Raw genomic sequence first — 26,743 nt, 5'->3', positions numbered from 1 at the left:
GGCGGGGCTTCCCTGGTGGCGCAGTGGTTGAGAGTCCGCCTGCTGATGCAGGGGACACAGGTTCGTGCCCCGGTCCGGGAAGATCCCACATGCCGCGGAGCGGCTGGGCCCGTGAGCCATGGCCGCTGAGCCTGCGCATCTGGAGCCTGTGGTCCGCAACGGGAGAGGCCACAACAGTGAAGGGCCCACATACCGCAAAAAAAAAAAAAGAAGATGATGTGGCATATATATACAATAGAATATTACTCCACCATGAAAATAAATGAAATTGAGTTGTTTGTAGCAAGGTGGATGGACCTAGAGACTGTCATACAGAGTGAAGTAAGTCAGAAAGAGAAAAATAAATACCATATGCTATCATATATATATGGAATCACATATATATGGAATCTAAAAAAACAAAAAAAGGGTTCTGAAGAACCTAGAGGCAGGACAGGAATAAGGATGCAGATGTAGCGAATGGACTTGAGAACACGGCGAGTGGGAAGGGTAAGCTGGGACAAAGTGAGAGAGTGGCATGGACATATATACACTACCAAATGTAAAATAGCTAGTGGGAAGCAACCACATAGTACAGGGAGATCAGCTCGGTGCTTTGTGACCACCTAGACGGGTGGGATAGGGAGGATGGGAGGGAGACACAAGAGGTAGGAGATATGGGAAAATATGTATATGTATAGCTGGTTCACTTTGCTATAAAGCAGAAACTAACACAGCACTGTAAAGCAATTATACTCTAATAAAATGTTAAAAAAAATACATAACACAAAAACTATTGAAAATGTAGGAAAAAAAGGGGCTTCCCTGGTGGTGCAGTAGTTAAGAATCTGCTTGCCAATGCAGGGGACATGGGTTCAAGCCCTGGTCCGGGAAGATCCCACATGCCGTGGAGCAACTAAGTCCGGGGACCACAACTACTGAGCTTGCGCTCTACAGCCCACGAGCCACAACTACTGAGCCTGCTTGCCACAACTACTGAAGCCCCTATGCCTAGAGTCCGCACTCTGCAACAAGAGAAGCCACTGCAATGAGAAGCCTGCACACTGCAACAAAGAGTACCCCCCGCTCACCGCAATTAGAGAAAGCCCGTGTGCAGCAACGAAGACCCAACACAGCCAAACATAAATAAAATAAATTTAAAAAGAAGAAAATGTAGGAATAACTTCATTAAAAACACACAAATAGAAGCTTTCCATATACCTTTTTCAATATAAAATAGCCTGGGCATGCCAAAAATAATAGCATAAAGTAAAACCACAATAACAAACTAAAAAAATGTAAACACTTTCATTGCTAAATAGAGAAGGTAAATTTTTTATATTCATAGAACATGCACAAAAATTTGCCATGTACTTACCCTGATAAAACTCATAAAATTATTCACAATATTGTTGGCAATGTTATTTTATCATGATCCAACAAAATAAGACATAAAAATAAAAATAGCTACAAAAATGTTATAACACTTGAGAATTAAGAACTCTGATAATCCATGGGTAGAAAGAAATCAAAACAAATTACAAATTATATCAATGGTATAGATACAAAAACACATCAATCCAAAACTATAGGATACAATGACAATTATACTAAGAAGAAACATTACAGTCTTCTTTCCCTTTATTATTAAAGAAAAAACTCACTAATCTTAATAAAGAAACATAGTACTTATAGCACAAATCTTACAATCAGAAAAAATAATTTAGCTGAAAAAGGTAAAATAAATTGATCAAGCTAAAAGTTCAAATTGATGAAGTAAGAATAAAGTTTAATAGCCATTAAAGCAATCTAAAGGCTAATACTTCTAAAAGCTCAATAAACAAGGAAATCCCTCTTGAGTCTGTTCATGGGGGAAAAAAGTGTGTGTGTGTGTGTGTGTGTGTGTGTGTGTATGATTAGAAAAAAAAAAGGGAAACATCCAGAAGAAATTAAAATAAGTACTTAAGAATATATAGGTATATGGCAAATAACCTGTTAACCCAAGGGAAAGGAATAATTCCCTAGAAAAGATAAACTATTAAAAAATGAAGCAAATAGAAGTAGAAAGCTTGAATAATTTTCATGAAAGAGTTTGAAAGAAGGGTTTTAAAGTTACCATTTTAAAGAGACCAGTATCAGGTGGCTTCACCATAGAGCTCCATGTAATTTTTAAGGAGCAAAACTATTTTTTTTTTCTTCATTCACAATTTTTATTTCTTGCAGTGAACTTTTTATATCTTCAAAGTCAATTTGTCTTTAAAAAAATTAATACTTCTTATTCATGGTACAATCCATCCCCCCTCCCCCAAGGAAAACAAATTCAGGGACGGAATCATTTGGGAGAAGTTGAAATAGGTACTATAGGTTCGTGACAAAGGCTTCCCAGCCCACCGTCTTGTACATATACAACAAAATGGCAGCACCTCAAGTTCACCTAAATGAAGTTAGGTTAACTATTATTTAAACTATTCCAAGCCACAGAAAAATATTAAAATCTCTCCTATTTATTTGGTGAAGTTACCATTATCTTAGTACCCAAATATTATAATAAAAGTACATAAGATATATAAATTATAATTTAAAGCCATTAAATAAAATATAAGCTTCTGTAATATAGCAAGGTAGTACAATATGACCCAGTAGAGTTCATTCTAATAATACAAAACAGTCCCACATTAGGAAATGTATCATCATCAATTACATCAACAAATTGAAGGATAAACCATATGATTATAATCATGAATGACAAAAAAAAATATTTCATAAAAACTCAAGTCATGCCTAATAAGAACAAAGTAATTTAGTATTCCAAAAATATTTAAACATAACACTTCTTAACAAAAACATTAATACACATAGAAATAAATAATCCTTACACTGCTCTGATTAAATGTCTGAGAAACTTTTAATACAGCTAAATGCCTAAACTATGGTGAAATCTGATGGTAGGAACTGACAAAGAAGGACAAATTTGAAATTTTCTGCTTACATATAAAACATACACACAAGCATATACATACCTCTGTACATACATTCGCATATCTAAACACCATCAAATTCATATATAAACGCATATGTGTGTCCTCTCACAGAAAACATATACATGTATAACTATACATTTGTATTTACTCTATGTTAAAATACTAGTTTACCTGTTTAGGCAGTCGGAACAAGGAATTCTTGTAGAAAATGTCCTTAGCCTGGCTCCATGTACCATCGATGATGATGATTGTGGAAGGATAAATAGGAGAATCTAATATAAATTCTTCCAAATTAGCAGCTTCAGCCCCTGGATATAATATTAATGTATCAGACTTCCGACAAACAGTTGAAAGTTCAGGATCTCTAAAAGTTTAAAATAAAAGTCTTTATTAGCCTGGTGGGGGGGTGGAGTTTTATTATTCTTATTGAACTTCATTCAAAAATACATGTCAAAGCATTTTGTCACTAGAGATATAATAAAGAATGACACAGCCTCTGTCTGCAAGCAACAAAACAAACTTGAGGGGGAAGGAGACAAGTTAAAAGTCAATTAAAGACAATAAATGGTATAATCTTCAAACTATAATAATAAGTAGCATCTACAAAAATATACAGCCAATATCAGCTCTAACAACGTCCTTTTAGATTGGTATCAAGGTAAAGATAGGGGCTTTTGCCACTCATAATACACATTGTACTGAAGGTCCCAGTTACTACAATAAGGCAAGAAAAAGAAATAAAAGGCATAAACATCAGAAAGGAAGAAATATAAATGACCCTATCTGCAAATAATCCTACTTACATTGAAAGTTCTAGGGAATCTACAAAACAATTTCTACAACTAACAAATAAATTTAGAAAGTCATAGTATACAGGGTTAATATACAAAGGCCAACTGTTTTCTTATATACTAGTGGCAAAAAACTGAAAGTAAGTATTTTTAAATTCCATTTACAAAGGATACTAAAAGTAATAAGTCTCTTAATCATTCCCCCATGGTTACATCACATACTCTAACAAAAAACTAAATCAATCATTCAGGACTTCCCTGGTGGTGCAGTGGTTAAGAATCCACCTGCCACTGCAGGGGACATGGGTTCGAGCCCTGGTCAGGGAAGATCCCACATGCTGTGGAGAACTAAGCCCATGTGCCACAACTACTGAGCCTGCGCTCTAGAGCCCGCGAGCCACAACTACTGAGCCCACGTGCCACAACTACTGAAGCCCTCACGCCTAGAGCCTATGCTCCACAACAAGAGAAGCCACTGCAGTGAGAAGCCTGCGCACCTCAACAAAGAGTAGCCCCCACTCGCCACAACTAGAGAAAGCCCGCACGCAGCAACAAAGACCCAATGCAGCCAAAAATAAATAAATAAATAAAATAAATTTATAAAAATAAATCAATCATTCAATTACCAGATTAATATTAAATCAATAATCTTAATCAGCTTTAGTTTAAAATCCATACGTGAATAATAATTTACTGAGTAAGCACTATATTTGGTACCATCAAAAATACTGAGCTTAGGGCTTCCCTGGTGGCGCAGTGGTTGAGAGTCCGCCTGCCAATGCAGGGGACACGGGTTCGTGCCCCAGTCGGGGAAGATCCCACATGCCGTGGAGCAGCTAGGCCCGTGAGCCATGGCCACTGAGCCTGCACGTCCGGAGCCTGTGCTCCACAACGGGAGAGGCCACAGCAGTGAGAGGCCCGAGTACCGCAAAAAAATAAATAAATAAATAAAAATTTAAAAAAAATTAATACTGAGCTTAATATCATAGGCTCAAAATGGGATAGGCTATTTAGAAAAATATCAAGTTTCTCATCCCCACACACATCTGTGGAAGGGTTAGATAGCCAAATGTCAGGGATGACCCAGATAGCTGCCACTTCTACCACCATAGATGCTCACCATTTTTGCAATAAAATAACCAAGATCCAAGCTGGCAGATTATATACCCACATCTATCCAAGAATTATAGAGAAACTATCATTATAAAGAGCCTCTGTGTGAAAGAAGTGTCACAGTGTAAATTATCTGGTTGCTCCCCATGTGAAGGGCTCTGGATGGTGCTTCCACTCCCAACAAAACGGCAGAATCTGCAACAGCAGCACCAAGCCCAGAGCAAAGCTCACCTCTGGAGGACAAGGCAATGCAAACTGTGCAAAAGAAAAATCTATATGAGAAAAGAATGCCTAACCAATAGTTTCAGAGCAAGGAAAAAAATGATTTTATAAGGTTCTAACATGATGTTTTCATAATATAAAGCTAAAATAATAAAGGAAGGAAAAAGTTTGGTCAATTCCTTGGGCTTGGTGATGCCACTAGTCTTACTTAGCATTTTCATAAGTGAACTGAAAAAGAAATCTAAAAATATATTTAACTGTGTAGATAGGATCAAAGTAATTTGTGAAGGCTCTGAATAGGTAGAAAAGCAACAAATATGCTTCAAAGGTAAGAAACAACTTGTAGAAAAATTTCAATATACATACAGTATATTATATATATTTATAATAATGGGTTCTGTAATACAGTGTAAAATAAGATCCAAGAATATTACAGAACTGTCTGTGAAGATATCAACTAACAAACTGCTGCACATACTGGGCCTCATCAAAAAAAAATATTTTAAACACAACAAGAGAAGGCATTCTATCATTTTTTTAAAAATATGGATGTGCCTATAACTGGAACACTAAATATAGTTCTAGTCACTGTACCTTAGGAAAGCCTTCATGGGCTAGAAATGAATATATGTTTATATAAATGTATATCATATATAATTGTAAAAGAAAAAGAAAGAAAAACATTAACTAAATCTAATACAAGTACACTAACATCCTGAAATAAAATATCTTAACAAAATGAAATAAACAGGAAATATACATGCCTTTTAGGCTCAACATATATACCATGGAATTTAGATAATACTATAATTTGTTTATTCCATTTTGTTCTGTTTTTATGTTTTGCTTATCTTGTATTATTTTGAGAGAGAAGGCAGAAATTAAATTTTTTAACCATTTCCAATGTACCATGTTCTAGGTCTAATAGGTAACTTGAAGGAAACCATTTTTAAAGTAAAAATAGAATTCATTTAAATTGCCCTAAAAATTAATTTACCTTTCCTCACTGAAGCGACGACCAATCTTGACTTTACACTTATCTTGGGGGAGACATGCTACTAGCAGAGGAACTGTCCGCAACACCTTGTTTTCCTGTAATTAAAAAATTAATTAAAATGTAGATTCTAATTAGATAAACACGCTTTTAAAACTTTTTGATGAACATCTGATTCACAGCATTATGTATAATTTTCACAAGTCTTTTACTACAGGCCACAGTTTAATAAAAAGAGGTACAATTTCTCTGACTTATCAGTATTAAATATAATATAAGTGTATATTTTTATTCTATTTGGGTGTATTTACATGTTTACTGATCAAAAAGGATAACATTATTCTAAATAATAAAGATTATGAAAAATGTAAATTTGTGTTTAACTAAATTGAATTCATTTATTCTGACAAACTTTTTATTTCACTAGTAATTACATTTTGTAGTATGTCAACTTGAAGATAACTGCCTAGATATTTATGCCCCAAAAGCAAGGAAGTGCTCAAAAAAAAAACAATAGGGCATATCAAAGGGACACAGAAGCCAATCTTAAAGAGCACCCAATGGAACAACTTGAGCAACAAAATAACAGTATTTGGATTATAACCCAAAGTATAAAATAAATACAGAGTCTAGACTAATATAAATAAATGATTGAATAAATAAATGGGAGAGAAGCGACAAATCTTCCTCATAGAAGAATTCCAAGTAATAAACATAAACTCTCCCCTCTCCAGGAGGTGGAGTTTAATCTCTCCCTCCTACTTGAGTGTGGGCTGGATTTATGGATTATGGTATGGAAAGAGAAAAAAATTATAACTTTAGTGTGAAAAAAGCTGGTGACCATTTCTGTAAATTGCATTAACTATCATCATAGATAATGTTCACCATAAATCAGTGGGTTTTTTTACAACGTCCTAACTTCCAACACTAAAAACCACCTTTCTGGTTGCCACAAGAATTCCATTCTTAATCCTTAGTAAAGTCAGGTGCTTAGCTATTCTGCTTTAGCCTCATACTTTTCTTGGCTATTTTGGTCTATAGTGCTCAGTCACTGCCTGGCTCTTCTCCACTGGCCCATTTCGGAATGTCATGCTTGATCAAATAAGTGACAGAGGCCCTCTCTAATCAGTTTACTTACATAGAGCCCAATGTTAGCTTTACCAGTTTATATAATCCTGCATATACATATCCTCACAGTGAATAACTTGTGTCTATAAAAAAGACAATGTACTAAAGGAATATCAAATATTACTTACTTTCCTTTAGGAATATCAGTTATTTAGTAAATTAATATACAAAATAATAAAGTTATATATGAATTTATAAAAGTAATTAAAAATAAATTTATAATTACATTATTTATGTTTAAACAGAAACCAAAAGTATTGTAGTAACAGTATTCAACAACCACAAACAGACACATAGATATACCCTCAGGGACATTTTTGTGTTTACCTCTTTCGCCCCTGGGTCTTGGAAGTATTGATTAAAATAGCATGTAAAAGGTAAATTTACAGATGCTGAGAGTGGTTAAACTGATCTACCTAATATAAAGTTCAAAAAGGAAACAGAAGAGTCAGAATTTGCTGCGATTTTAACTAAAAAGAACATGTAGCAGGCTGGCACTCTGAGGAAGCCTGAAAACAAGTTGGAGCAGCTCCTATGATGAATGGGACTAGCAGGAGATAGGTGAGAGGGAAGTTTCAGGACATTTTCCAGCATCTCATACTGTTTTCCTCCCTCCTTACCATCACTATTGAGACTTCGACACATAATTAAATCACTTTCCAAACTTTTGTCAAAGTAACAAATGTAAAATAGTCAAATTAAATGGTGCCTAAAGATTTGTAATGTTCCCAGATACATTCCCCAATACTACTTCCTAGAAGCAATCACTTTAACTCTTCTATCTATTTCTTCCAGTAGTTATGTCCATATTTCTATATATGTCTTGCTATTTCTTATCAATTTTAGATATTATCTACAAACTACCATTTATTATCATAATAGCTAACTTTTACGTATATAATTCTAAGTGCATTTTATATATTATTCATTTACTATGCACCACAAACAAGTAATGAAGTATATTTTTTATTATGTCCATTTCACTAATGACAAAACTGAAGCACAGAGAGGTTAATTATCTTGCCCAGGGTTACAGAGTTTACAGAGCTGTTAAGGATTTAAACTCCTGAGCCTTACTCTTAACTACAGCATTCTATAACTACAGCCTCTCGTAATAAATGAAAATTTAGCTTTCTTACAACACTCCTTACCCTTACATCTTCTAATATTTTTAGTTAAATCAATAAACAGTATTACATCATTAATGCCTACATATACGTAGTTCACAAAACGCCAAACAATTTAACACGTTTCTTTCTTGTAAAGTATTTTTGTTATTCTTGAGATAACTGTTTTGTTTTTATCCTTAAGTAATTTTCTATATGCATGAAACAGAAGAGTCAGAATTTGCTGCGATTTTAACTAAAAAGAACATGTAGCAGGCTGGCACTCTGAGGAAGCCTGAAAACAAGTTGGAGCAGCTCCTATGATGAATGGGACTAGCAGGAGATAGGTGAGAGGGAAGTTTCAGGACATTTTCCAGCATCTCATACTGTTTTCCTCCCTCCTTACCATCACTATTGAGACTTCGACACATAATTAAATCACTTTCCAAACTTTTGTCAAAGTAACAAATGTAAAATAGTCAAATTAAATGGTGCCTAAAGATTTGTAATGTTCCCAGATACATTCCCCAATACTACTTCCTAGAAGCAATCACTTTAACTCTTCTATCTATTTCTTCCAGTAGTTATGTCCATATTTCTATATATGTCTTGCTATTTCTTATCAATTTTAGATATTATCTACAAACTACCATTTATTATCATAATAGCTAACTTTTACGTATATAATTCTAAGTGCATTTTATATATTATTCATTTACTATGCACCACAAACAAGTAATGAAGTATATTTTTTATTATGTCCATTTCACTAATGACAAAACTGAAGCACAGAGAGGTTAATTATCTTGCCCAGGGTTACAGAGTTTACAGAGCTGTTAAGGATTTAAACTCCTGAGCCTTACTCTTAACTACAGCATTCTATAACTACAGCCTCTCGTAATAAATGAAAATTTAGCTTTCTTACAACACTCCTTACCCTTACATCTTCTAATATTTTTAGTTAAATCAATAAACAGTATTACATCATTAATGCCTACATATACGTAGTTCACAAAACGCCAAGCAATTTAACACATTTCTTTCTTGTATTTTTGTTATTCTTGAGATAACTGTTTTGTTTTTAACCTTAAGTAATTTTCTATATGCATATACCTACTCTTTGAAATGCTCCATCATATCACCTCCATTTCATCCACTCCATCAAGTCTTCTTTTCTCAAAGCCCCCTCCTAGAGCCTATCCAAATGGTTTTCAATCATTTTTTAGGGGAAGTCATCAAATTGGCCTATTCTTTTATTGAAAACAGTATGCTGAGATTAAGCACAAGGCAGCCAAGTATGACTGACTTAGATTAAGATTGTAAAGTTCCTTGGAACTTTAAGGAAAAACAATATGTATGTACTTGTACATACATAAAATACATTTATAGCACACACAATTATGGATGAATCATCTAAACTGTGAATTAACTATGAAGGAAGGAAGGAAGGGAAGGAGGGAGAGAAGGAGGAGAAAGTGGGGGAGGGGGTGTGGAGGACAAGAGAGGAATGAAGAAAAAAAGGAACAAATAAGAGATATGAAAACATTAAAACTGCCACAAATCTATGAAAACACCTACATTTTAAAAGCCATCTTATGTCTGGAACCATACAACAATGAAAAGGCCCCATACTATGTATATGGCAAAATGAAAACAGCACTCGACATCAAAAGTCAAGTTTTAGCCACAACTGTTATGGCCAGTAAGCTATCATTTTATGTAAATTTGAGCTTCACCGTGTTGTATGTTTAAATGCAGTAAAATAATGCTAGTGATTAAAGTGTCACAATCCTGACAAAAGCATGTTGTTAACACTGAAAAAAAAAAAGGCTGCCCAACAAATGAAATATTTAACAATTTGCAATAAAAAATAATTGCTTCATGATTTGGAAAAGGAAAGTGACAGATTAATATACTTTAATGTCTTTGTTAAAGTCTTAAAGTGGTATACACCTCAGAAATTTAAGAAAAAATTATTCCTCCTTCAAAAGCCTGGAAGAGTTTTAACTTCAGTTTACAGTAAACCCATTTTTGTACCATGCATCAACTAGTCTGGTATTGATGATAATTTCTGGTTTTCTATGATCTCCTTCGCTCCTCTCTTCATTACTGCAGTTAATCAAGAGTTACTAACATACATACACACTAGCACATGCATAATTCTCACCAACATATGAAATTATTAACTAAAAAGTCTTTCTATACAACACATACACATATTTTTATATATTTATTTTTATATACACATGTAAAACATACATATTTGTCTATTCATTTAAAGAAGTAAAAAATTTATTTTACGTATTCATTTTATAACACTAAAATGCTGAGCATTATTTCTGCCCTAACAAGAAAAGACATCAAAGGATACAAGCTATGACCAAAATTTAAAAAGCAATAATTTCTTAGCTCTCTACTCACAAAATCTTTTCTTCCTCTATACAAAATTGTTGGAGTTCTAAACTTCTATATATTCAATTTTCATTATACAATTCAGTAATGTACTTTCTATGAAATAACACCATTTTATGAAATAACACATTTTTTGTCTGTCTATAAAGCATATGATACTATACTATCATATAATATATAAAAGAAACTATTTTTTTCCCAAAGAGAGCATTTATCATCAATTTATTTTCAAAAATGCTGAAGAGCTGAAAGGGATGAGTATGTTCATCTGTATGCTTCCTCTTGTATCCTAATATTCTATCTGAAATTGTGTATTTTATAACATCTTACCTCTGCTGGATGCTGAATTATGTACAAGTGGGTAGAGATGTGTAGAGGATGCACTGGTAGAAACGGACACAAACACACTTTCTGAGGTCGGCTAAAGGGCAGAAAAAAAATGAAAACCTGTATGTTTAAAATAAAATTATATACCAATAACCTAAAATTTGAACATAATCTCACTTCATTATATAGATTTGCTAAAGCTGCATTCTTTAAAATGATACCAAGAATGAATTTAATCAATCATATTTTCAATATGAGAATTTGAAAAAAGACTCAAGTAAATTTTTTACCATCCATATAGATCAAAGTACCTCAAAAAATCTTTTTTTTTTTTTACCTCAAAAAATCTTGCCTTAATTATCTTCAATGGAAGAATACTCATAAGTCACCACCATGCTCTTTTTATTCATGAAGAAACACTTCTAATAATTTGCATTCCAAATCAAGAACAGATCTCATGTCAAAGAGAAACCTGGCAATTGATCTAAATCATCTGAAGTTGGAGGGAACAAAATGATGATAAAATATTAGAATATAATTACCACCTAGAAGAGAGTTCTAATCAAACTTAGCCATCAGTCAACATGGAGAGCTTACTAATTGTGAGAAGAAACCCAAACGGGCCACCAAAGTATTTTTGGCTAGAATTATATCCACAGAACGCCAGTCTATCCATTTGTTTTCCCTTTTGTTATTGTTTACTTTGTTGTTTTTGTTTTACTTACTTTTTAGTGCTTTACTATTGTTTCAAAAATACTTATTACAAAATTCAGATGGAATAAAAGGGTATACTTCCCATCTCAGTCCTCCAGCCTGGTGCATTCTCTTCCCTAAGGACAACCAGTGATTAGTTTCTTGTGTGTCCTTCCAAAGGTATTGAAGGAATATACATGGATAGTTTACCATTATATCCTATATTTAATATGTGTGTTTATAATATGAAATTCAACAAACGGCCAGACACAGTATATGATGGAAGTAAATTTTCACAATGGATCACTACTATAGGCAGATGTTACATGCCATTACAATAGTACACAAGTGAATGTTATATTAAAGAAAATTCCCAACAGCATACTTACTACTAGAAAACTGATCACGATCAACTGTTTCCTCAATTTTACTTATGTTGAGTTATAGCCTAAGGTAAGAAATACTTACATTAATAAAACACAGTGTGAGTAAATTGGTTCAATTATATCTACCACCTCATTCTGCAAGAAACTGTCAAACCTTTGCTCCTGCTGAAGAAATCATCTAGATAATATCTTACACAAAGGTAGAAATGTATTGTACAACATGACCCCACTTGCCCTCTCCACCAATGAACCCAGAGTGGATGATTAACCAAAGGAAAATCAATATACTTGTTTTCCAGTGATGTCTGAAATGATTCCGTGTGACTACTCAGTCCTACAATGGGTTCCTTCTCAGGAATGTGAGCAGATTTATAGGAATGGAGAGTCTTTCAGCGGTCCCAAGAAGACCACTTAAACATAAGTAAACACAGGAGCAGTGACTGATGGAACTACGTATACTGACAAACAGATCAAGGGCTGCAATTAGAAAGGATTTCCCATTCAATAGGAGGAGGAAGAGAATTAGATACATTAGAATTCTAAAAGTTTAAGTTTCTGATTTTTTTTATAAAGATTTTTTTGATGTGGACCATTTTTTTTAAAGTCTTTATTGAATTTGTTACAACACTGCTTCTGCTTTATGTTCTGGTCCCTTGGCCCCAAGGCACATGGGATCTTAGCTCCCCAACCAGGGATTGAACCCACAACCCCTGCATTGGAAGGCAAAGTCTCAACCACTGGACTGTCAGGGAAGTCCCTAAGTTTCTGATATTTTTATATGAAACTCTGCATATGACTGCAATGCATGATCAGATGTCAGTAAAATTCTTTTATAAAATGTAATTTAAGATCAGATGAAGCCATTTTTTAAAAATCAGAATTTAACTGGATATCAACTTACATATTTATAAATTATATGATTCTAAGAATATGAAAGAATGCAAAAATGTCATATGTCTTATGCAGGAAGCATCTACATATCAGCAGGGCCAAAGAACTGCAAAATCCAACAAGTAAACAAGCTGAGTGAAAGCTGTAGATTTCTGTGGGTAACAGAAAACTAGGCAAAATAAACACTTAAAATAACAGCTTTAGCTCATGACATATATAGTAATTATAAAAGTCCTTAGTATGACAGGATAGTGCAAAGAACTGCTTTAGCTATTGATAGCTCTGGGTTTCATGTCTGACCAAAACCTCTGTTCATAGGGGGAAAAAAAGTTACCTGAGATAGTAATTTCTTTACTGGAAGGACATGTTTGATCTTTAGGAAGATTTAGAATTAAGTAGTAATTTCTTTACTGGAAGGACACGTTTGATCTTTAGGAAGATTTAGAATTAAATAGTTTGGAGAGTTCTGCTTCCAGGATAACAGGGAAAGTTGCTTCAGAGACCCACACTCCAGTGAAACAAGCAAAACTGACAAATACTGTTTTATAAAACCACCATTTAAAGTCTCTGGAGGGACTTCCCTGGTGGACAAGTGGTAAAGAAGCCGCCTTCCAATGCAGGGGACGCGGGTTCAATCCCTGGTCAGGGAACTAAGATCCCACATGCCACGGGGCAACTAAGCCCGCATGCCACAACTACTGAGCTCGTGCGCCTCAACTAGAGGGCCTGTGCGCCACAAACCACAGAGCCCACGCACTCTGGAACCCGCGTGCCACAAATAGAGAAGAGAAAACCCACACGCCACAACTAGAGAGAAGCCCACACACCACAACAAGAGAGAAACCCGCACGCCACAAACAAAAGATTCCACGTGCCTCAACGAAGTTCCCACGTGCTGCAACTAAGACCCAACACAGCCAAAATTAAATAAAATAAACAAATAAATAAATCTTTTTTAAAAAAACTTAAAACAATAAAGTCTCTGGAAATTGTCCTAAAGGCATATTCAAATGAAGAAACATTATTCAAGAAAATCTGTGAAAACTTGGTATTGGGATAGTTTGTGGCATTTGAGCCATAACCCATTTACTACCTTGCCCCAGTTTAGGTTGACAGAAACTCCACTCCAGGTAAATGTGGCCAAGAGCTTCCTCTCAGCTTTCAATCAAGACTTACCATATGTCACAGAGAAAGGTAGACCATCAGCATCTCTCATCCTTCCAACTCCAAATTGAAGAAAATAAATTCCTGGTGAGTGTGGCCAACAGAGCAGTCTCCCTTCCTCCACCCAGCCTCCACTTAAAAAACAGAAGCTTTACCACAGTGCAGTAGGCTGAAAATGCTGGGACCCCAACTGTTCTCACCCCAGTTCACTCGTAGGACAGAAGTTCGACACCAGAAGCAGTAAGTCAGAGGCTACTGACTAGCCCTGTACCCAGAACAGTGACTCAGAGAATCCACCTTGGAGGAGAGGCAGACTATAAGAGAGCTCTGAAGCTCTCCCCAAAGTAACTGACTTTATTTGAAACGGAGTGTGAGAAGTTCAAGCCTAAGGGTGCTCTCAAAAACAATAACTCTTCTTAATTAAGAGCAACAGCTAAATCATAGGCCAGCTAGTTCATCAGAAAGAACAATGGAAAGAGACAGCTAAGAAGAACACACATGCAGTCAGAAAAAAAACTCAGAGTGGCCTCAAAAACTACCCCTCTCCAAATTTAACTGGATCAGACTGCTGAGCAATTTATTCTCCAGGGCACTGTATCGAAATGATAAAATGATCAACTGATAATTAGTGGAGCCTAATGGACAGGATGCAATACCAAAAGAAGAAGGCAGCTTAAAAGAAAGATGTTGTAAAGAGACACTCAAAGATAATCTACTAAAATCATTGTAATACTGGTGGTGTTTGCACAACTTTGCTAATATTACAGAAAACCTCTAAATTATACACTTTAGTAGGATAAATGCCATGGTCTGTGAATCGTATCTTAATAAAGCTGGTTTTTTAAAAAATATAAAAATGCAATGAAAAAAGAACGTTCAACCTAATTAGTAAGAAAGAGGCATTTTACCACTATTTGACATGTCATGTTAAGGTGAGTTTCCTTCTCTACAATGTAAGCTACCTAAGAGCCAAGGACTTGACCTACTTTTTTCACTTTTATATCCCAGCACCTAGCATAGTAAGCTATCAATAAATACTGTTGAATACATGAGGGAATACCTTTGCATTCCCTCTTACCTCGACCTTGAAATTCCTTTCTCCTCCTACACAATTTCTTATCCTATCCTTTCATTTTCTTACATATCAAATACTGATCACTCCTTCACTTCCTCTCTACTACTAAAGCAATTAGTTTGTATTATAAATGAAATTCAGAGTCTCAGATCTTCCTTTGACATTTTTGTTGTTTCGTTTCCTTTTGGCCACAACGTCCAGCTTGCAGGATCTTAGTCCCCCAACCAGGGATCAAACCTGGGCCCTGGCAGTGAAAGCTCCAAGTCCTAACCACTGGACCACTAGGGAATTCCCTCAGATCTTCCTTTGTTATCATTTGTGATCTTTCTGGTAAGCAATACCATATAGAGAGAAAAAATATTTACTGAAGAAAATATTTACTTAAAAAAAAACAGCTAAGCACTTTATGTACAAACACTGTTAACTGTGATTTAAGCTAAACCTAATTGTTTTGGTTTATGCTTTAACATGCTCATAAAATATCACTACCCATTTATTTTAAAGCATGTCCCCTTTATTAACCCCCTTATTAATTAATTAAGAATTTTGCTTATTTGTTATTAACAGCAATTTTTCTCATACTTTCCTACTCCACAATTGTCTGCATGTACTACGCTGGTGACTAGCTATCCAAATGTTAAACCATCTCTTACCAAACTAGTGAATAAGTGCAGAGAAATTGCTCTCCTCAATTTAAAATCTTTTTCCAAAAGAATAAAATACCTAGGAATAAACTTAACTAAGGAGGTGAAAGATCTGTATATTGAAAACTACAAGACATTAATGAAAGGAAATGCAGAACACACAAATAAATGGAAAGATATTCTGTACTCATGGATTGGAAGAATTAACATTTTTTAAATGTCCATACTACCCAAAGCAATCTACAGATTCAATGCAAACCCTATCAAAATTCCAACAACATTTTTCACAGGAATAGGACCAAAATTCCTTAAATTTGTATGGAACCATTAAACCAAACAGCCAAAGCAATCTTGAGAAAGACAAATAAAGCTAGAGGCATCGTGCGCCTTGATTTCAAACTATACTAACAAAGCCCTAGTATTTAAACAGTGTTATACTGACATAGAAACATAGATCAACAGGACAGAACACAGAGCCTAGAAATAAACCCATGCATGTATGGTCAATTAATTAACAACAAAGGAGCCAAGAATATACAATGGGGAAAGGACAGTCTCTTCTAAATGGTGTTAGGAAGGTTGGACATACAGATGAATGAAAATGGACTACTATCTTATATCATACACAAAAATCAATTCAAAATGGTTTAAAGACTTGAGTGTAAGGCTGGAAACCATAAAACTCCTAGAAGAAAATATAGGCAGTAAGCTCCTTGACTTAGGTCTTGGTAATGATTTTTTTAATCTGACACCAAAAGCAAAAGCAAAAGCAGAAATAAACAAGTGGGACTACATCAAACTAAAAAGCTTCTGCACAGAAACAGAAACTATCAACAAAATGAAATGACAACCAACACACTGGGAGAAAATATTTGAAAATCATATATCTCATAAGGGGATATAAAGAACACATACAACTCAAGAGTAAAAAAAAAAACAATCCAATTGAAAAATGGGCATAAAATCTGAACAGACATTTTTCTAAAGAAGATATACAGATGGCCAACGGGTACATGTAAAGATGCTCTACATCATTAATCATCAGGGAAATGCAAACCAAAACCACAATGAGATATCACCTCACATCTGTTAGAATGGCTACTGTCAAGGAGAATAGCAATAAATGCTGGAAAAGGTGTGGAGATAAGGGAACCCTCCTACACTGTTGGTGCAAATATAAATAATTGGTGCAGCCACTATGGAAAACAGTATGGAGATTCCTTAAAAAAATAAAAATAGAACCACTATATGATCCAGCAATTCCCCTTCTGGATATTTATCTAAAGAAAATGAAAACACTAAATCAAAAAGATATCTGCACTACCATGTTGAGTGCAGAATTATTTATAATAGCCAAGATATGGAAACAAGGTGTCCATCAGTAGGTGAATGGATAAAGAAATTGTGATATACATGCAATGGAATATTATTCAGCCATAAAAAAAGAATGAAATCTTGCCATTTGTGACAACATGGATGGACCTCCAGGGCATTATGCTAAGTGAAATAAGTCAGACAGAGAAAGATTAATACCATATGATCTCTCTTTATATATGGAATCTTTAAAAAAAAAATAACAAAACAAAAAAACCTAAGCTCATAGATACAGAGAAAAGATTGGTGGCTGCCAGAGGCAGGGGATGGAAGGGGGAGAAATGGATGAACTGTTTTTGTATTTTTTAGTTTAAAAAAATTGAACAAAAAAGTAAGTAAAATTTTTAAATAAAAAATGTTTCCAAAGGAAAAAAAAAATCTCCCTACATTCAAACTTAATCCTTGAAGGCTTAAATATTTCAAGTCAATAATGGATTAAATAATTTGTAAATTCAACAAAATTTTATTCAAACATTTACTGTACATCTTAACTATGTACCAGACATTAGGCACTTGGGACAATAAAAGAGAGAAAGATTACTGCCCTCACTGAATGTGTATGTTTTCACTGTGCCAGAAAAAAATTTTTTAAAAGTTCCTTGCTTCCTATGAACTATTATGGATGATAGGAAAAAAACAGATCAGATAACTACACATCGAACCTTATTATTTATCATTATTTATAAATAATGAACATTCATCTTAAAATAAAAATCAAACTACTTTTACAATTTATATAGATCTAAGGAAGAAAAATTAATATCTGAATAAATATCAACAGGTAAATTGGGTATAGGTTTAGGGAATAACGATTAAGGTATGTCACTGACAATATCATTGTCTTGCTATGTGATCCTGACTGTGTCAGAGGTTTTCAATTTCCTTCTTCATAGAACTAGTAATAAGATACCAAGAAAGTTCTGGTGAATAACTACTGAATCACAGGCAAATGTAATAAAAATGTAATTTTTCAACTAACTTATAACAGAATGACCAAAGTAAGAGCTGAGATTTTTTTTCCCTCTTCAACACTTACAACACATTGAAAATGTATTGTAAATACTGTTCTCTATCACTGGGGTTTATCTTCCTTAAAATCTATACAACAAATTAATGTTCATTATATTCTTAACATATAAATGGAATTTTCAAATAATTTCCCTGAACAAATTTTACGAAATAAGCTTTTTCTTCTTTTCTCAATAAGGTTGTAGAAATAAATACGTAGGCTTCCTGTCAGACTAGGACTGACTGGCTTCTGAAATGAATGCTGTAAAACAGGGGTAATCTGTCACTCTGGGTGTGCTATCTTTGACAGCCTGCAGGGAAATAAAATTATATCTGACATATGACTAGAGATGCTAAAACCTACAAAAACATCTTCCAAAAGTTTAATTAATATTTGAAAGTTTAATTAATTTCTAACATAATATTCACTGAAAGCTATTTTTCTCATAGTACTAATAAGGCATACTTTAAAGATTAGTGAATACGGGACTTCCCTGGTGGCGCAGTAGATAAGAATCCGCCTGCCAATGCAGGAGACACAGCTTTGATCCCTGGTCGGGGAAGATCCCACATGCCGCGGAGCAACTAAGCCCATGCGCCACAACTACTGAGCCTGTGCTCTAGAGCCCACATGCCACAACTACTGAGCCCACGTGCTGCAACTGCTGAAGCCCACGCGTCTAGAGCCCGTGCTCCACAATAAGAGAAGCCACCGCAAAGATAAACCCACACAATGCAACAAAGAGTAGACACCACTTGCCACAACTAGAGAAAGCCCGCACGCAGCAACAAAGACCCAACATAGCCAAAGATAAATAAAATTAAATCTTAAAGAAAAAAAAGATCAGTGAATAGATTTACAAGAATCACTATCTTTAAAAGAATTTCTTTTACCCACTAAACAAAAGCAAATGTAGAACCCAGAAAGATAACGCACCTCAAGTTTTCCAACACTCAACAAAAAATTTTTAGTCCCATAGACTGAAAAAGCAAAGAACAAAGAGTTTCATCACTTTTCAATAGATCAGTTGAATAGATACACTGCATTACACATAAAAATGGCAACAACTTTCTAATTTTAAAACAGACTTTGAAAAACGAAATGCCACAGTGCCCTCTACTGTCACTTTAAAGAAACTTAATCTGTAAAATAAACTCTAGGTTTTACATTTTTGAAACTATATCCAATATAATCAATGAAAGAAGAAACAGCTTTTCATTATTAATATAATATTATAATAAAATTTCATCTCATAAAGAGAAGCAATCTCAACCATGTCTGATTGCTTCAAGTGTAAAAGAAATGATATTCTCATAACCCCTTAAATCTGTTTTTTATCACTGCATTATTTTATTTTATAAATGCCTTCAGGAGTAGAGGAACAATAGACTTAGAAAAAAAATCACTGTTATAGGAGAGGAAGTAACTCTCTAAAGATAATAAATATCTTTAAATGAGACACATTGACCTAGGCATGCTTAGAAGAGTGGTGTCCAAAGTGAGTTAAGTAAAATAGCCCAATGAGGTGCAAAAAGATAGTATCAATATTATCACTTCTATTTATAATTAAACAACTAATATTTAGTACATAGAATAACACTCCCTCTGTGAGATGGTATAGCACATGGTAATGTGTCAGGATACGCAGTATCCTAATAGAAAAGGAGGAGTTTCATAACATGAAGTGTTAACAGCACCCACGAAGAAACTATATATACCCACGAAGAGTCTATACTGAAGGAATTCTAATTACATAATCACAAATAAATAAGTATATGGCAGAGCTGTTCCTTTCTTACTGTTACTTCAAACTCTTCATTAGAGTTAATAAATCTAATCAGATGACAATAACTTTAAAAAGTAGAAATTATAAAGATGATTTGAACTATGAAATCACATCTTACTATCAGTAAGTTACTATCATAAACCTTACTGTAAGTATATATTATGTCTCAAAAATACTAAATAATAAGACTAGGACCCCATCACAATTAGCAAAACATTTTTAAATAGTTTATTTCACCATTATCTCTTCCCTTTTATCTATGTTTTTTTATGGTTTAAGAGGCAAGTCATACATTAGTATATGATAAATGTATATTATCATAGATAAATATGTACACCTATTAGAATTACATCCTAAATATTTTAACCAACTGTGGTATGTATTCAAAATAATTTAGAGATCACTGGCCTAGAGATAAGCTTGTTCCTACTACAAGATCTATAACTAAGAAAAATTTTAGTAAGTGTTATTATATTAAAGAAGCCTTCAGGGCTTCCCTGGTGGCGCAGTGGTTGAGAGTCTGCCTGCCGATGCAGGGGACATGGGTTCGTGCCCCGGTCCGGGAAGATCCCACGTGCCGCGGAGCGGGTGGGCCCGTAAGCCATGGCCGCTGAGCCTGCGCGTCCAGAGCCTGTGCTCCGCAATGGGAGAGGCCACAACAATGAGAGGCCCGTGTACCACAAAAAAAAAAAAAAAAAGCCTTCAGAGGAGCCAGATGCTTGGAAAAGCCTTGTGTCCAGAGAGATGACTATATACAGCATCTATATAAAGCCCCTACTAGAGATGCAATGACAAAGTGACAGATCAACTGAGAATCTCGTCATAAAGTAATCATCTATAGTCAGTTATCCTATTATTTACTTTGTCTTCTTATATCGAAATAAAACAAATACAAAAAAATAAACATCTTTCTTAATAGCAAGTTAAGTAAATCACTCTTTGCTCTACAAACTCTTATTTTATACCTTCATAATTTGTCTTAAATATTTATTACATAGATATGTTTTCCCTCACATTCAATTCACTATGAATTCTAGAGGAAACAATTTCTAATTGTTTTTCTATGACCCAAGCTGTGCCTTTACTGGATAATGAATTAAAAATGATTGAATGAACAAAGACTACCCACATGATTCATCAAATTAAGCCTCCAGATCCATGTGCAGCAGAATTCTATGCTCCTTAGCCATTGGTCAACTAAAGGGGACAGCATGAATGGCCATCCTGACAAGCAAGGAGTCAGAGGTTAAATTGTCCCAAGGACCAGCTATACCTCAGTAGAGATATTTTACAAAGAATAGCATAGAATGAAGGGACCGTGTTACTAGAAAACATCTTCATTTTCTTTATTCTTTCTCCTCCTTTCCCTTGCCTAAAAGCTGTCTATATTTTAAAATGCAGATTTGGAATACCTGAGTTATTAAGGAAATATTCCTCCTAAATTTATAAAAAGGTCCATTTCTTCAAAAGAGCAAAAGAGAATTGAGAATTTTCTTTGATATAAGAGAGAAAAATATATAAGGTTTAAGATAGGGTTACTTTACTACATAAGAGAACACAAGAATGCTATGAATAAGCCACCGATTTTGATGTCCCTAAAGAAAGTATTTTTCATCAATGGAATATTTATTTGTAGCTGGAAAGTTGAGTATTTTAAAAGCCCTAGGATTATAAACTCTCCATCATGAGGCAATTTAATTATGGTGACCTGCAACATTAACACACACAAAGTTGTTTACTTGCCCTTAATCTCTGAATCTAGAAAAACTACCCAAACAGGGAAGAAGATGACTACAAAATAAACCAATTTTGTAAATAATAATAATGATAATTCATGGAGGAGAAAAAGAATGAGGGAGGAGGGAGAAAAAGAGGGGAAGGAAGAGGAGGAAAGAGAAAAAGATAAGAGATGAGAACAAGGAGGAAAGGGAAAGAGGAAGAATTTAACAACTGCACAATTTTGTGCAAATGTGCATATGCTATAGGCACTATGCTAAATACTTTACCTTCATTTAATTCTTACAAAACCTGTCAAACAAAGGTAGTATTATTGCTGTAATTTACAGATGAAGAAACCAAGGCTATGAAAGGCTAAATAACTTTCTCAAGAGAAAACAGAGCTGGGGCTAGAACCCAGTTCTAATTCCAAAGTGTATGCCCTTAATCAATACATTTTGTTGATTCCATATAAGCATTTAATGTCAATAAAAAGTCTTAACATAACTCTGTAGAGCTTCCCTAGGTCCCAGAAGGCCTAGCACTAAAATTAAAATATTTGATGATAAATAAACCTAACAGGCTGAAAGAGACAAGGAAGAAGAAAAAGTCAAAGTCAAAGAAAGGTCAAAGAAAGAACATTCCATCCAAAAGCAGGAGAATACACATTCTTTTCAAGTGCATATGGAACATTCTCCAGGATAAATCACATGCTAGGCCACAAAACAAGTCTCTACAAATTTAAGATGACTGAAACAATATCAAGCATCTTTTCTAAACACAAAGGTATGAGACTAAAAATCAAGTACAATAAAAAAAATTTGCAAAAAACACAAACACATAGAAACTTAATATGCTACCAATGTGTCACTGAAGAAATCAAAGAGAAAAGCAAAAACTATCTGGAGACATATGAAAATGGAAACACAACAATTCAAATCTATGGGAAACAGCAAAAACAGTTCTAAAAGGAAGGTTTATAGCAATACAAGCCTACTTCAGGGAATAAGAAAAATCTCAAAAAATCAATCTAGCCTTACATCTAAAGGAAGTAGAAAAAGAACAACAAACAAAACCCAAAGTTAGATTCAGGAGAAGATGGTGGAAGAGTAGGATGCAGAGATCATCTTCCTCCCCACAGATACATCAGAAATACATCTACACATGGAACTGAGAAATCAGAACACCCACTGAATGCTGGCAGAAGACCTCAGACCTCCCAAAAGGCAAGAAACTCCCCACGTACCTGGATAGGGCAAAAGAAAAAAGAAAAAACAGAGACAAAAGAATAGGGACGGGATCTGCACTAGTGGGAGGGAGGTGTGAAGGAAGAAAGGTTTCCACACAGTAGGAGGCCCCTTCGCGGGCAAAGACTGTGGGTGGCAGAGGGGGGAAGCTTCAGAGCCACGGAGGAGAGCACAGCAACAGGGGTGCAGAGGGCAAAGCTGAGAGATTCCCGCACAGAGGATCGGTGCCAACAAGCACTCACCAGCCCAAGGGCCTTGTCGACTCACCTGCCAGGACGGGCGGGGGCTGGGAGCTGAGGCTTAGGCTCTGGAGTTTAGATCCCAGGGAGAGGACTGGGGTTGGCGGCATGAACTCAGCCTGAAGGAGTTAGTGCGCCACGGCTAGCCAGGAGGGAGTCCGGGGAAAAGTCTGGAGCTGCCGAAGAGACAAGAGACCTTTCCTTGCCTCTTTGTTTCCCGGTGTGCGAGGAGAGGGGATTAAGAGCCCTGCTTAAAGGAGCTCCAGAGATGGGTGCAAGCCCAAGCTATCAGCGCGGACCCCAGAGACGGGCATGAGACGCTAAGGCTGCTGCTGCAGCTACCTGTGTGCAAGCACAGGTCACTATCCACACCCCTCTTCCAGGGAGCCTGTGCAGTCCGCCACTGCCAGGGTCCCGGGATCCAGGGACAACTTCCCCGGGAGAACACACAGCATGCCTCAGGCTGGTGCAACACCACGCTGGCCTCTGCCGCCGCAGGCTCACCCCACATCCGTACCCCTCCCTCCCCCCGGCCTGAGTGAGCCAGAGCCCCCGAATCAGCGGCTCCTTTAACCCCGTTCTGTCTGAGCGAAGAACAGACGCCCTCTGGTGACCTACACGTGGAGGCGGGGCCAGATTCAAAGCTGAACCCTGGGAGCTATGCGAACAAAGAAGAGAAAGGGAAATTTCTCCCAGAAGCCTCAAAAGCAGCGGATTAAAGCTCCACAATCAACTTGATGTACCCTGCATCTGTGGAATACCTGAATAGACAACGAATCATCCCAAATTGAGGAGGAGGACTTTGGGAGCAAGATAGATTATATTTTCCCCTTTTCCTCTTTTTGTGAGTGTGTATGGTTATGCTTCTGTGTGAGATTTTGTCTGTATAGCTTTGCTTTCACCATGTGTCCGAGGGTTCTGTCCATCCGTTTTTTTGTTTGTTTTGTTTTGTTGTTCACTATTCAAAACTTTTTTCTTAATAATTATTTTTTATTTTAATAACTTTATTTTATTTTAGCTTACTTTTTTTTTATCCTCTTTCTTTCTTTCTATTTATTCTCCCTTTTATCCTGAGCTGTGTGGAGGACAGTCTCTCGGTACTCCAGCCAGGAGTCAGAGTTGTGCCAATGAGGTGGGACAGCCAGCTTCAACACTGGTCCACAAGAGACCTCCCAGCTCCACGTAATATCAAACAGTGAAAATCTCCCAGAGATCTCTGTCTCAACACCAACAACCAGCTTCACTCAATGAGCAAGCTACAGTGCTGCACACCCTATGCCAAACAACTAGCAAGACAGGAACACGACCCCACCCATTAGCACAGAGGCTGCCTAAAACCATAAAAAGGCCCCAGACACCCCAAAACACACCACCAGACGTGGACCTGCCCACCAGAAAGACAAGATCCAGCCTCATCCACCAGAACACAGGCACTAGTCCCCTCCACCAGGAAACCTACACAACCCACTGAACCAACCTTAGCCACTGGGGACAGACACCAAAAACAACGGGAACTACGAACATGCAGCCTGTGAAAAGGAGACCCCAAACACAGTAAGCTAAGCAAAATGAAAAGACAGAAAAACACACAGCAGATGAAGGAGCAAGGTAAAAACCCACCAGACCTAACAAATGAAGAGGAAATAGGCAGTCTACCTGAAAAAAAATTCAGAATAATGATAGTAAAGATGATCCAAAATCTTGGAAATAGAATAGAGAAAATGCAAGAAACATTTAACAAGGACATAGAAGAACTAAAGAGGAAACAAGCAATGATGAACAACATAATAAATGAAATTAAAAATACTCTAGAAGGGATCACTAGCAGAATAACTGAGGCAGAAGAACGGATAAGTGACCTGGAAGATAAAATAGTGGAAATAACTACTGCAGAGCAGAATAAAGAAAAAAAAATGAAAAGAACTGAGGACAGTCTCAGAGACCTCTGGGACAGCATTAAACACAACAAAATCTGAATTATAAGGGGCCCAGAAGAAGAAGAGAAAAAGAAAGGGACTGAGAAAATATTTGAAGAGATTATAGTTGAAAACTTCCCTAATATGGGAAAGGAAATAGTTAATCAAGTCCAGGAAGCACAGAGGGTCCCATACAGGATAAATCCAAGGAGAAACACGCCAAGACACATATTAATCAAACTATCAAAACTTAAATACAAAGAAAACATATTAAAAGCAGCAAGGGAAAAACAACAAATAACACACAAGGGAATCCCCATAAGGTTAACAGCTGATCTTTCAGCAGAAACTCTGCAAGCCAGAAGGGAGGCATTTCATTTTGCTTATCTTACTGTGTTTGGGGTCTCCTTTTCGCAGGCTGCAGGTTCGCAGTTCCTGTTGTTTTTGGTATCTGTCCCCTGATCAGGAACAAGACAAGGCTGCCCACTCTCACCACTCTTACTCAACATAGTTTTGGAAGTTTAGCCACAGCGATCAGAGAAGAAAATAAAATAAAAGGAATCCAAATCAGAAAACAAGAAGTAAAGCTGTCACTGTTTGCAGATGATATGATTCTATACATAGAGAATCCTAAAGATGCTACCAGAAAACTACTAGAGTTAATCAATGAATCTGGTAAAGTAGCAGGATACAAAATTAATGCACAGAAATCTCTGGCATTCCTATACACTAATGATGAAAAATCTGAAAGTGAAATCAAGAAAACACTCCCATTTACCATTGCAACAAAAAGAATAAAGTATCTAGGAATAAACCTACCTAAGGAGACAAAAGACCTGTATGCAGAAAATTATAAGACATTGATGAAAGAAATTAAAGATGATACAAATAGATGGAGTGAGATACCATGTTCTTGGATTGGAAGAATCAACATTGTGAAAATGACTCTACTACCCAAAGCAATCTACAGATTCAATGTAATCCCTATCAAACTACCACTGGCATTTTTCACAGAACTAAAACAATAAATTTCACAATTTGTATGGAAACACAAAAGACCCCGAATAGCCAAAGCAATCTTGAGAAGGAAAAATGGAGCTGTCACCCAGGTTATTATAGTAAAAACATTATTGTAGTCATAGATGGAAGGAAAAAGTTAGTGCACTTACCCTGAGGATCAGAGAGATGTATTACTGGCAGCGCCCATCATATTTAACTCATCAGTCTGAGCTGTGTATATCCAAGTGGAGATGACAATACCAAAAACTCAATTAGTAGGTTCAATTTTAGCTGCCATGCTAGATTTATCAGGGGCATGAAAGAAATATTAAGATAGCAGAAAGGGTTCTGTGGTCGAGGCAATGTGGATGGATATATAGAAAAATATTTGACAATCTTTTTATCTCCTGTAAATGCCAGAGAGTATCTATCACAGAAGAGGCACTATTCAACCAAGTAGGCAGAATGACTCAGCCAGTTTGCATCAACCGACCTCAGTAAACAGCTACACTGATGCTGTCATGATGGGCACCTGAACAGAATGACCATAA

General features: G+C 35.8%; 1 protein-coding gene across 1 annotated transcript in view; it reads right to left on the bottom strand.

Annotated features, from left to right (window-relative positions):
- DTWD2 (DTW motif tRNA-uridine aminocarboxypropyltransferase 2) overlaps positions 1-26,743 on the bottom strand; it is a 95,329-nt gene that overhangs the window by 58,756 nt on the left and 9,830 nt on the right. Inside the window, exons 2-4 of the mRNA XM_024743380.1 lie at positions 11,057-11,147; positions 6,084-6,178; positions 3,132-3,324 (exon numbers count right to left, since the gene is read on the bottom strand). Coding sequence (XP_024599148.1) covers positions 3,132-3,324; positions 6,084-6,178; positions 11,057-11,147 — 379 coding nt within the window. The remainder of the gene's footprint in view (positions 1-3,131; positions 3,325-6,083; positions 6,179-11,056; positions 11,148-26,743) is intronic.

Source organism: Neophocaena asiaeorientalis, unplaced genomic scaffold (genome assembly GCF_003031525.2).
Source record: "Neophocaena asiaeorientalis asiaeorientalis breed wild unplaced genomic scaffold, Neophocaena_asiaeorientalis_V1.1 scaffold26, whole genome shotgun sequence".
Lineage (NCBI taxonomy): Eukaryota > Metazoa > Chordata > Mammalia > Artiodactyla > Phocoenidae > Neophocaena > Neophocaena asiaeorientalis.
This window is presented reverse-complemented; position numbering and strand designations above follow the sequence as displayed.